This window comes from Prinia subflava, chromosome 6 (genome assembly GCF_021018805.1).
Source record: "Prinia subflava isolate CZ2003 ecotype Zambia chromosome 6, Cam_Psub_1.2, whole genome shotgun sequence".
In the NCBI taxonomy this organism is placed as follows: Eukaryota; Metazoa; Chordata; class Aves; order Passeriformes; family Cisticolidae; genus Prinia; species Prinia subflava.
In genome coordinates, this window is record NC_086252.1 from 16331722 (window position 1) to 16345004 (window position 13283).

The window sequence follows — 13283 nt, forward strand, 5'->3', positions numbered from 1 at the left end:
CCCCTTTTACATGTAGGTAACTAAAAGATATCTAAAATGAATGTTTGTCTTAGTTTTAATAAGTATGTTTATTTAACTACATTCCTAATAATCTTGTTGTTCTACTTCAGAGGCCAAGCCACCAAAAGAAGAATCTCCGAAGGGTATCAGTCCAGTCAAAGGTAGGAAATTACAAGCAATACCTTGTCATGGTTTAACTCCAGCAGGGAATCAGGCCCCAGACAGCAACTCATTCATTTCCTTATGGTGGGAGGGAGGAAAGAATAAGAATGGTAAAAGTGAGAAAACTCACGCATTGACCAAAAGCCAAGCACACAAACAAAGCGAGATAAGGAATTCATTCACCAATTCCTATGACCAGGGATGTGTTCCCCCATATGCAGGACAGCAGAGTTCCCTCCCTTGAAGGGCAAATGTCATAACTCTGAATGCATGCCCCCACCCCTTCCTTCTTCTTTCCCCTGCTTTATATACTGAGCATAACACCATATGGTGTGGGATATCACTTTGGTCAGTTAGGATCAGCTTTCCTGGCTGTTTCTCTTCCCAACTTCTTGTGAACTCCCAGCCTTCTCAGTGATGGGGCTTTATGAGAAGCAGAAAAGTCCTTGGGTCTGAGAGCTCCTCTCAGCAATCACAAAAACATCTCTCTATTATTAAGACTGCTTTTAGCACAAATCCAAAACATAGCCCTATACTAGCTACATTGTAGAAGACTGGTAAATTGCCCCCAACCAAAATCAGCACAGCCTACAGTCAAAAGCAATTAATCAGGATTAGTTTATTCATTTCTGAATCTGAATTACAGCCAAGAAGACACCTTCACCAGCAGATGCAGAGAGAAGGAAACTCAGGCCAGGCAGTGGTGGTGAAAAACCTCCTGAAGAGCCTCCATTTACTTACCAACTCAAAGCTGTACCACTGAAGTTTGTCAAGGAGATGAAAGATATAGTGCTAAAAGAAGCTGAGTCTGTTGGGTCTTCTGCAATCTTTGAAGTCCTTATTTCACCATCCACTGCAATCACCAGCTGGATGAAAGATGGAAGTAACATCCGAGAGAGCCCAAAACACAAGTTTATTGCTGATGGCAAAGATAGGAAGCTGCATATTATTGATGTCCAGCTGTCTGATGCTGGTGAATATACTTGTGTATTACGACTGGGGAACAAAGAGAAGACCTCTACTGCCAAACTTATTGTTGAAGGTATTCCCTGTTTCAAATTTATCAGTAGGCTAACTACTTCTCAAATTAGAACTGGTGCTTTGTAATTTTACAGTAATTGGTAGATGCATCCTTTTGCTTCCCTCGATCACTACATATATTATATGAGGTATTTCTTCATCATATGTTCTATTTATAAAGGAGACAAATCAAAATAATTTGTTTCCCACAGAACTCCCAGTGCGGTTTGTGAAAACCCTTGAAGAAGAAGTGACTGTCATTAAAACCCAGCCACTGTACTTAACATGTGAGCTTAACAAAGAAAGAAATGTGGTCTGGAGAAAGGATGGTAAAATCATCAAAGCCAAGCCTGGGAAATTTGCTCTGGGTGTTATTGGTTTGTCACATTCCCTCACAGTCACTGATTCAGATGATTCTGATGCTGGCACCTACACTGTTACTGTGGAAAACTCTGAACTATCGTGCTCATCTTGTGTTAGGGTAGTAGGTAAGCAACCATAATCATGTTCTTTTTTCTCTCTAGGATATTTGGGCTGCTTTAAAATTATGAAAACCTTTTGTCATTGCCTTACAATATAAGTGGGCAGATTTTTACAGCTATTAAAAGCTTGCTGTAGTACAAAACCTCATAGTTCTTATTCCTCTTTTTTATGACATGTCTATTTGTACTAAAATTCTGCTAAGCTGTTTTCTTGTGCAACTTTTTTGTCATACAGAAGTTATAAGGGACTGGTTAGTAAAGCCCATAAGAGACCAGCATGTTAAACCAAAAGGAACAGCTACTTTCAGCTGTGATATCGTCAAGGATACACCAAACATTAAATGGTTTAAAGGAGATGAGGAAATCCCTGCTGAACCCACTGACAAGACAGAAATTTTGAAAGAAGGAAATAAAGTTTTCCTGAAAATCAAGAATGCTGGTCCTGCTGATATTGGAGAATATGCAGTGGAAGTTGAAGGTCGCAGATATCCAGCTAAACTGACCCTTGGTGGTAAGGAAGCTTTTATTTGAATTATATTTAATCAACTTGTAGGCCAATGTTGAAGAACTTCTAAATAAACAAACAAAAAAAGGTAACCTGAATTATTATAAAACTAAAACTCTATCAAAACTTGATCTAATCATATATGTGTTCATTTATGCATTGTAGAACGTGAAGTTGAGCTTCTGAAGCCATTAGAGGATGTTACAGTTTATGAAAAAGAAACAGCAAACTTTGATACAGAAATATCTGAAGAAGATATTCCTGGAGAGTGGAAGCTGAAGGGAGAAATCCTGAGACCTTCGCCTGTAAGCATTCTTGAATTTTACAACATGATTTATTTACATTAAATACTGTGTACAGGTTCCTTGAATCTTGATGTTGTCTACTCAACCAGGATATATGATTAAAAATACTGATTCTCTAGGGAAGGATTATGTTTTATAAAAGCTAAGTTTTGAAGGCCTTCATTTTCTTAAGATAATACAGCACATCATTCAAGCAATAATAGAAATATCATACATACATTGTAGGAATTCTTACATTCTAAAGAAGTGTGGAATGCTGAAGAAATGTACTCCATATTTTAATTATTGTGTAAAAGCGTTAACTTTCCTTGGGAAGCAATTTCTTTCTTCCTGCCTGACTCTTTACCACATATGCAATGTTTATGAAAACCCCTTTATTGAAAACACCTGGCAGCAAGGCATTTGCATTGCATCGCTATTTGTATGTGACGAAGTCTGTCATCTCTCCAGACATGCGAGATCAAAGCTGAAGGAGGAAAACGCTTCCTAACCCTACACAAGGTCAAGCTGGAGCAGGCTGGCGAGGTCCTTTACCAGGCCCTCAACGCCGTCACCACAGCCATCCTGACAGTGAAAGGTACGGCGCCCGCGGAGCGCGACACCAGAGCTCACAGAGCTCGCACGGAGCGCGTCGCAAACCGTGTGTTCTCTTCTGCTTCCAGAAATCGAGCTGGACTTTGCCGTGCCCCTGAAAGATGTCACTGTCCCCGAGAAGCGCCAAGCGAGGTTCGAATGTGTCCTCACCAGAGAGGCCAATGTGATATGGTCGAAGGGCACTGATATACTCAAGATCGGAGAAAAGTTTGACATCATTGCAGATGGAAAGAAGCACATTCTTGTTATCAATGATTCACAGTTTGATGATGAGGGAGAATACACTGCTGAAGTTGATGGCAAGAAGAGCACAGCAAGACTGTTTGTGGAAGGCAAGTATTTTCTTATGAACAAAAGAATTTTTTAAAAAAGGATAAAGAATATATCTTTCAGGACTACATTAGCCATTTTTCTGATTGTATTTCTGTGTCTACATTACAGGTGTAAGGCTGAAGTTCATATCACCTCTACAGGACCAAACAGTGAAAGAGGGGGAAACAGCTCACTTCCAGTTTGAGCTTTCTCATGAAGACATGCCTGTGAAATGGTTCAAAAATGACAAGAGACTTCACACAAGCAGAACAGTTTTAATTACTTCAGAAGGCAAAGTTCATAAACTAGAAATGAGAGAAGTAACACTTGATGATATCTCAGAAATAAAGGCCGTAGTCAAGGACATGAACACACAAGCCAACCTGAAAGTCTTAGGTAATTGCATAAATAGTTTAAAACCTGCTATAGAGTAAATATTAACCATTTTTATAAGTAGAAAGTGACAAAATATTGACATTTTAGTATATTCATATAACTAATTTATCTTATCCACTATGGCTTTTGTAGAGGCCGATCCATATTTCACTGTGAAATTACAAGACTACAGTGCTGTAGAGAAAGATGATATCACTCTGGAGTGTGAACTTAGCAAAGATGTGCCAGTAAAATGGTACAAAGATGGTGAAGAACTAATAGCTTCCAACAGAATTTCCATAAAAACGGATGGCTTGCGCCGTATCCTGAAGATCAAGAAGGCTGCAGAGACTGATAAAGGTGTTTATGAGTGTGACTGTGGAACCGACAAGACAAGTGCCAACATCAGCGTTGAATGTGAGTAATGGTGTCTTCATTAAGGGAAAGTACCAAAACTTTTGGAAACCAGTGTAGACAGACAGACACTCCCTAGTGAGCAAGACCAAAAATGTTCTGTGGAAAGCATGCTGATGAATGACTGAAATGTCTGGATTTAAAGTTATTAAAAGTGATTACAAGAGATAATATATTTGACGATATATAAATAGCTGTTACAAAGACAGTGATGATCAGTTACTCTCTCTGTCCAGTTGCCATCAGGAAAAATATCAGTTTAGTTCACTGTAACAGATAGCTGGTTTAATTATTAGGAAAAATATTCTTACCAAAAATAACTAAATTTCCAGACATATTATAGAAGGAAGTTGTAGACTGCCAACTTGCTGCTTTTTAGGAGAGGTTAGATAAACATTACTGGTCATAGCATTTGAATGCCCAAAAGAAGGAAAGGGACAGACTTAAGGTGCTTTCCAGTATTACATTTCTATGGTTTACAATTTGTGAGTAAACAGATGTGAACTTCTGAGTTTGTTTTTTTGTTTTAGCTCGCTTAATTAAAGTGGAGCGCCCACTGTATGGAGTAGAAGTATTTGTTGGTGAAACAGCACGCTTTGAAATTGAAATTTCTGAGCCTGATGTCCATCCTGTATGGAAGCTAAAGGGAGAAACCCTAACACCTTCACCTGTAAGGATTCTTTATTTTTAGACCATGAATTCCAGTGGAAAAAAATATTAATAATAGTGTTATAATAGTAATAATAGTAATAGTAGTGTTTCTTAGTTATTCCTTAGAATACTAATATTTGAGGTGGGGTGTGTGTTTCTTTATCACCAGGACTGTGAAATCATTGAAGATGGGAAGAAGCATGTTCTTGTCCTTCATAACTGCAAACTTGATATGACTGGAGAGGTGTCTTTCCAAGCTGCCAATGCTAAAAGTGCTGCTAATCTGAAAGTGAAAGGTACAGTCTGCACTTGGCCAACATTTCCCTGTATATTTCAGGGCCTGAGAACAAATCTAGTGTCAAAAAGCATGGTATGAACTGATCTGAAAGAGCTCTTCTTTGATTTCAGAACTGCCTCTTATCTTTATCACTCCACTAAGTGATGTGAAGGTCTTTGAGAAGGATGAAGCTAAGTTTGAATGTGAGGTATCCAGAGAACCCAAGACTTTCCGCTGGTTGAAAGGAACAGAAGAGATCACTCCTGATGAAAAATTTGAAATTATTTCAGACGGAACAAAGCATGCTCTGATTATTAAATCTGTTGCCTTTGAGGATGAAGTAAAATACACATTTGAAGCTGAGGATAAAAGAACAAGTGCCAAGCTAATTATTGAAGGTTTGTTAGACGTTGTCTTTCTAGGAAAGTTCTGCATCGTATACTTGCATAATTTATATTGATAACATTACTACATTTTATGTTGTTACAGGTATCCGCCTGAAATTCATTACTCCTCTCAAGGACGTAACAAAGAAGGAGCGAGAAACTGCAGAGTTCACTGTGGAGCTCTCCCATGAAAACATCACTGTGGTCTGGTTCAAGAATGACCAGCGATTACATACCAGCAAAGTGGTTTCAATGACAGACGATGGCAAATTCCATACACTCACAATCAAGGATCTCACTATTGATGATACTTCTCAGATAAAAGTGGAAGCTATGGGCAAATCCTCAGAAGCTAAACTCACTGTTCTTGGTAAGAATACCCAAAAAAATTTACCTGATGTATATTATCAGAAGAGTTTTATTAATAAAAAATAGCACTCAGAAATCTTGGGGTTGGCCCAGATCTAAATTATGATTTTGAAAATCTAACAATTTGTTTTTCTTCCTTGGGTCTCCATTTACCTATTCACAAAGGATGATTACAATAACTTCATAATTTCATGCAAAGTTACCAAGTTAAAACAATGCTCTAAAACTCCTAGAGCATCAAAATAATGTTGTCAGTAATATTAATAATGCCCTGAGTAATTTCTTAGGTGTTTTCTTCTTTGTAACAGAACTGTGAAAAAGGACTATATTTAGTCCTTCTTGCAGGGCATAAACAGGTAATCTCTTTTACGGTAGAAACTAGTTGTTCTCTCTGGAAGACTAAAACTTCAGACTGAAATGTGTCTTAACTTTTGCTTGCAGAGGGAGACCCTTATTTCACTGGGAAGCTGCAGGATTACACTGCTGTGGAGAAAGATGAAGTAATCTTACAATGTGAAATCAGCAAAGCAGATGCTCCAGTGAAATGGATGAAGGATGGCAATCCAATTACTGCATCAAAGAATGTCGTCATTAAGGCTGATGGTAAAAAGAGAATCCTTATTCTCAAGAAAGCCTTGAAGAAAGACATTGGACAGTACACTTGTGACTGTGGCACTGATCAAACCTCTGCTAAACTTGATATTGAAGGTATGGTTATTTCAATGGGCTGCTCTGTAGAAATCTTTTGGGATCTGCTAGAGACTGAGGGAGCCAATCGTATTTTTCTCCTCCAGACCGGGATATTGAGATTGTACGACCACTCTACAGTGTGGAGGTGATTGAGACAGAGACTGCCCGTTTTGATATTGAAATCTCTGAGGAAGGTGTCCATGGCAATTGGAAGCTAAAAGGAGAACCCCTGACTGAATCAGCGGTAAGCAAATATTTCATGGTATTTTTTATGTGTGTCTCAACAATTTGCAGGGAGGTGGGGTGTGAGGGAGAGGGTGACTGCAGAAACTAAATTTGAGCTCTTTCTGCTTTCAGGAACAGTCACTATATTAAAAATAGTGGCGTTTTTTGTTAATAATGTTTTAAATCTAGTAAAAATGTAATCCAAAATAGCTAAATAATAAATGGTTTTTACATAGAATGATGCATTCTGTGTTGCTAACATACCTAAAAATCATGTATCCAAAGTGCAAAGACCTTGTGGAATTCACTTAAACATAATGGCACTTAAAAATGCAAACTTCGGATTGCATGCTTGTTCCTATGGATTTTGAGCTATATGTAATTTAAATAGATGTAGTCCCTTTCATTTCTGTGACAGCTAAAGTTGGTGTAAAAGCTTAATCAAATATTCTAAAATCCTTGCTGGAAGGATCTGGACAATAAAGAAACAATCCTATCACAAGTGGCAATAATTTAGCTTCTAATTAATGTGAGTAATACAAATGTGACTAATACACAAAGATTGGAAGTTACATGAAGAATACTGTCTGGATAAAAGAAGGAAAGATCTTCTCAAGGAAAGGTCGCAGCACAAGCTTAGCAATTTCTAGTTATCTTGGGGGAACTAGGCTTCTGACTGGTCTACATATATATTAACATATTGGCTACTCAGTCAGCATAGAAATGTGTTGCCTCTTGCCCTTTCTTTCCAAGAGGAAGCCAACTGTATTAAGAAGAGAGTTTGAAAGGAAAGGCCTATGAATTAATGTTTATAAGGTATATTTCACATGGGCCTAAGAGTTGTGAATGGAGTAGAAGAAAACAGATGCATGTTATGACAAGTAGGTGCTCTTTCGGTGAGTAGTACAAACAAGATACTGAAAAAATTACTTTAATTCTGTTATTGCAGGAATGTGAAATCAAGGAGGAAGGAAAAAAGCACTTCCTTACACTGTACAATGTACGCTTAGATCAAGCTGGTGGAGTAGATTTCCAAGCAGCAAATGCCAAGTCTGGTGCTCACCTTCGAGTGAAACGTAAGTGTCTTTTAAAATGAAATTAACTGATTAATTAAGGGAAAACATGGTACTCACTGCCTCTTTGGAATGGGTGACAGACCTCTATGCTGTATTGAACCCACAGCAATCCTTTCCAGAAGAGCAACTCAGACATTAGTTACTCAGGTTGTCTTAATTTTTTTCGTTAAGAAATGTCCTCGGATTAGAACATTAAGGAATGTTAAGATATCATTTATTCATACAGGAGAAATAAAATTCAGGAGATGGCCTTCATGGTCTGGCATCATATATGCTGTTATGAAATCAAATATTGCAAGCAGAGGCTCTGCTGCATCAAAGTGTCACGTTAACTGGAGAGGATAGGATAACAGTGGTATCTGGGGATCGGGTTAAGGGCTTGATGGACAGGGACAGACTACACGGCCGAAGACGACTTGTTTCCCACTCCAATCCCAGCCCTCGCTATTTTGGAAACACATGCCTTATCTAGCAACAGGCATGCAAGGCTTGGCAAGGAGACAGATGCAGAGCAACTTTCCTGCTGACCTTGTTCAATTTAAAGAAACACGCTCTGCAAATAGGAAATTGTAGGTGACCAGCCCTCCCCTAAGAACCCCGGGTGGCCTCTTCTATTTAGGGAATGTAAAGAGCAGCATTGCGATGTCTGGCTCTCTTGAGGGAAGCCACCATGGAGATTAGTACGTAAGGGCAGAAGCTCTCTCTTGGGTAGAAGTGACTAATGTAAAAATTATGTCTTCTCCTTACCAAGCTCGAGTAATTGGCTTGCTGAGACCCCTCAAGGATGTAACAGTGACAGCTGGGGAATCAGCAACCTTCGATTGCGAACTCTCTTATGAGGGAATCCCAGTAGAATGGTTCCTGAAGGGAAAGAAACTGGAGCCCAGTGATCAGGTAAAGAAACTAAACTTTACTTTTTCTCATGTTTCCTCCTCCTCCTTCTCTTTCAAGTCTCTTCCCTTTCTTTATTTCTTATTTATTCTCTGCCAGTTGAAGTACTAAGGCACAGCAGTATTGTAGTACTGCTGTGTCAAATGCTAAATCATCCCTAAATCAGATACAAGTTTTTCCCAGAAATTACAGTATTCTGGGATACTACAATTATTTATCATACAAAGGGAAGCTAAGATTACAAAATATCAATCATTAAAACAGTGATTCTGTTGGAGACTCAGCCACAAGGATACTGAATAATTTTTGCTCAGGTTACCTATGGTTACAGTGAGAGGATTGCTATCAGGAAAAGCCTTTTTTTCTCCTGAATGCTGAGTTGCGGTCCAATTCAACATATAAGGGGATTAAGAGGATTCAAATTCCATTTCAGGCATTTGTTCTGGCTCTCCAGATAACTCTCTGGGCAGATTTGCTTGTCAAGCACTTCTCACTAGCTATTTTTAACCCTTCATCAAGTGCTGGCTCTTAACTCTGAGATTTGAGCAGCCTGGAATGCAGTCAATTTAATGTTTAAAGTTAATTGTAGGGGAAATAAATAAAGAAATATACATTAATACATCAAGAAATGGAAATGGATATTACTGTTTGTAAGACTTCTTTTTTGCATACTAGGCCTAAAAAAAGTAATGCAAATTCAAATAAAAGTTGGAAACCTAAGGCAAAGTAAACTTTTAAGGCACTTCATGACCTAGCAAAGTTTCAGAACTTGTAATAATGCTGCAAATACTTTGGTAATACTTTGGTACAGATTGCTGTTTCTTTTAAATACAATTTTTAACATTTTTCTCAGGTTTTGCTAGCTCTTTCTGAGCTTTAAGGAATTTGCATAAATAAAAACTATTTAGTAAAAGAAATAGAATATAGAAATAAGAAAATCAAAACAGATCATGATGATAAGGGACCCTATTACAGTATTTAAGGACAGATAAACAAAGTTGAAACTCAGCAGATGAGTCATGAAATAAATCAAGATAATTATTTCTGAGTTTCAGAATAAAAATGTGAAAAGCTGTTGATCAGTGCAGTGGATTGATAGTTATGATTGCCTGGCAAGAAAAATATTATGTGTTTAGAATTCTGTATAATGGAACATCTTTTCTGTCTGAGCTATATTTTTAATTACATGAAAAAAAAATCTGATTTCATATAGTTTACATATACAGTCATTTGAACAGTTGAAACTTTATCAACATGTAATTGAGAATAAACCATATATTTACTCAATGCATCACTTTCTACCCATTTAAAATAACCTCTTGAAACACATTTACAACTGTCATTAAAAATCAATCCAATTGTACAAGTGTTTCATTTTAACTGTTGCTTGTTGAAATGATTTTATTACCTCCGTGGCTGGCATTCAGCTGAACATTTATAACCTTTATTCATTGAAGTGATTTTTTTGTTTACTGTGATTGCAATGTAGTTTCTGCAATAGGTCATCACAAAAACTAGTCTTTTAGGCAGAATTTTTTACCAAATTTTAATAATAGAAAGTAAAATTGACATTTCCAGAGAAGTGTATGTGGGAGGTGCCAAACCTCTTTATAGCTGCAAAAGTTTTTACTTTACATGTAGCCAGCAGTAATTCCAACTTTTCCCATAAATTTGCTTAATTTTTGTATTTATTCAAAATAGATATTATCTCAAGTCAGCCCCAAAAATCCTCAAAGCTTTGAGGATAGAGCTATATCTAGCATGTAGGAAAGGAAGTTGTCGAAATTTCACATGAAAGTGGACAATTGAACTCCACAAATCATAAATAGCATGCTATTTCTTGAAATACTTCTTAAATACTTGTTGTAGATGTTCACAAAGAGGTTTCTATGTATTTTGTAAGGTTGTGACCCGTGCTGAAGGGAGAGTTCACACACTTATTCTTAGAGACGTCAAGCTGACAGATGCAGGAGAGGTATCACTGACAGCAAAAGATTTCAGAACTCAAGCAAATCTTTTTGTGAAAGGTAAGCCAGTCATTTTAGTTAAACCATAATCAGCATTAATGGTCCATTCCTGATTCATCCTGGAATAGGAAGCTAGCTAATACACAGTATTTCTCAAATGAGGGCATATACAATATTCAACTGTGAATAACTTCCCTGATTAAAAAAAGCCACCCACTTAAAATCTGCACTTCACAGAAGAGCTGAACAAGGGAAAACACTGGAAATAGGTCAGATCTGGGAGTTGAAACAGTTCATTCGGACTTCCAGGGCTTTGCTGCAGACTTGAACATTCAGTTGGCCTCAAGAGAACACAAAAATACCAGCCTTTGTGGTTCCCAGTGGCTTTTTTGTCCTTTTGAATATGCAGAAACCTGTGAGAGTATAACTGCAACATCAGTCAAGGGACAACAACATTGTCTGTATACCCGCTGGTACTGCTTGCAAGCAGCGTTATCATTAAGAAGTGAAAGAACTGCATGTAGTGATCCAGTAATTCAAGGAAAAATTGAAAAAAAAACCCTAAGCATTCTCAAGGTTCACAGCATAACCTTAGAGTCACTGAGATTATGTGGGTATGGTTCAGTAAAGAAATTGAGTTGCAAGGTTTTGTGATGATTTTTAATTAAAAAGCCCATGGACTCGGATATCATTCAGTCTAATTTTACAGTAAGCTGGAAATGAGGAAATTACCTGAATTAACAAAAAATGTCTCTGTATTACAAACAAAGAATTATTTAAGAAATCTTCAGTATGGACATCTAAGACCCTTTTTGATTATTCAAGGAAAATTAGTAAACAGCATGGGATAGTTCTGTACAAGCAGAAGACTGGCTATAATTTAGATCTTTTCTATCAAAAATGTATCTGTTTCTTTTAGAACCCCCAGTTGAATTTACTAAACCACTTGAGGACCAGACTGTTGAAGAGGAGGCCACTGCAGTACTGGAATGTGAAGTTTCCAGGGAAAATGCAAAAGTTAAATGGTTCAAAAATGGAGAAGAAATTCACAAATCAAAGAAGTATGATATCATTTCTGATGGCAGGGTCAGAAAACTCATCATCCGCGGCTGCACGCTGGACGATGCAAAAACTTATGCCTGTGATGCTAAGGATTTTAAGACATCATGTTTTCTCAATGTGGAGCGTGAGTAATTCACGGTTTTCTACAAAATGTCTGGGGACTGTAAAGGCAATGTACTAGTGTCTGTGACTGGCAGTAGTATCAATTTTGGCAGTTTTTTACTTCTTTAGCATAGACTTCTGTCTCCTAAGAATTTTCTATTCTCTTACAGCTATTCGTGTTGACTTCCTGAAACCCTTAACTGACCTTGAGGTTAAGGAAAAGGAATCTGCTCGGTTTGAATGTGAAATTTCTCGTCCAAATATCAAGGTCCGTAGTGACACTTTTTAATCTCAGTAACTCCTTCACCCTGAGGGGAAAACTGTTATATTGCTGTAAAAGAACACACTGATATCTATGCCATCATGTTAATAATCACATTAATTAAAAATCACATGTTAATAACCACATTAATTTGTTCTCAAACAGGTGAAGTGGTTTAAGGATGGCATGGAAATTAGAAAAGGCAAAAAATATGACATAATTTCCAAAGGTGCAGAACACATTCTTGTCATCAATAAATGTGTCTTTGATGATGAAGCTGAATATTCCTGTGAAGCAAAAACAGCTCGAACTTCTGGCCTTCTTACAGTGATAGGTAAACACAGTGGTTTAGAGTCTAATATGTGAACAATAAAAAAATGTGAGAGTAGGTCTTTTTTTAATGGCAAGCTTTAATCCTCTTCCGAAATACTTTTTGCAGAGGAAGAGGCTGTTTTCACAAAAAATCTTCCTGATCTCGAAGTAAATGAAAATGACACTGTAAAATTGATCTGTGAAGTTTCAAAGCCTAATGCTGAAGTTACTTGGCTTAAAGGAGATGAAGAGGTGCCTGATGGTGGTCGATTTGAACACATTTCTGATGGTAGAAAGAGAATTCTTGTTATACATAATGCTCATCCTGATGATGCTGCCAAATACACTTGCAAGCTCCCAAGCTCTAGTACAACAGGAAAACTTACTGTACATGGTAAGAGTGCTGCTTTGGTGGCCTTGTGTCCTGGGGAAAAAATAAAAATTAAAAACACTTTAAAAACAGTAATAATACACAACATGTTTTATTCCATTCACAAGTGAAAAATAATATATCTATCTACAAAAATGATTTCTTTCAGAACTTGCAGCAGAATTTCTTACCAGACCACAAAACCTTGAGGTGCTTGAAGGAGAAAAAGCTGAATTTGTCTGTTCAGTATCCAAAGAAGCCATCTCAGTACAGTGGCTGAGAGGTGACACAGTCCTGGAGCCTGGTGATAAGTACGACATCATTTCAGATGGCAAAAAGAGAACACTTGTGGTTAAAGACTCTGTTCTAGGAGATACAGGAATGTATACTGTCATGGTTGGTGAAGCTAAAGCTACAGCACACTTAGCAGTGATTGGTAAGCTTTATTTTATCAATGTGCTTGTTTTGTTGCAT

General features: G+C 37.5%; 1 protein-coding gene across 1 annotated transcript in view; it reads left to right on the plus strand.

Moving 5' to 3' along the window:
- Nucleotides 1-13283, plus strand: part of TTN (titin) — a 237978-nt gene that overhangs the window by 137463 nt on the left and 87232 nt on the right. The window contains 24 exon segments of the mRNA XM_063399870.1: nt 111-161; nt 362-367; nt 809-1204; nt 1395-1670; nt 1900-2175; nt 2335-2474; nt 2925-3051; nt 3137-3400; nt 3510-3776; nt 3909-4172; nt 4700-4839; nt 4990-5116; nt 5229-5495; nt 5587-5853; nt 6294-6560; nt 6647-6786; nt 7717-7843; nt 8595-8737; nt 10638-10761; nt 11621-11887; nt 12036-12133; nt 12293-12461; nt 12567-12833; nt 12979-13245. Coding sequence (XP_063255940.1) covers nt 111-161; nt 362-367; nt 809-1204; nt 1395-1670; nt 1900-2175; nt 2335-2474; nt 2925-3051; nt 3137-3400; nt 3510-3776; nt 3909-4172; nt 4700-4839; nt 4990-5116; nt 5229-5495; nt 5587-5853; nt 6294-6560; nt 6647-6786; nt 7717-7843; nt 8595-8737; nt 10638-10761; nt 11621-11887; nt 12036-12133; nt 12293-12461; nt 12567-12833; nt 12979-13245 — 4737 coding nt within the window.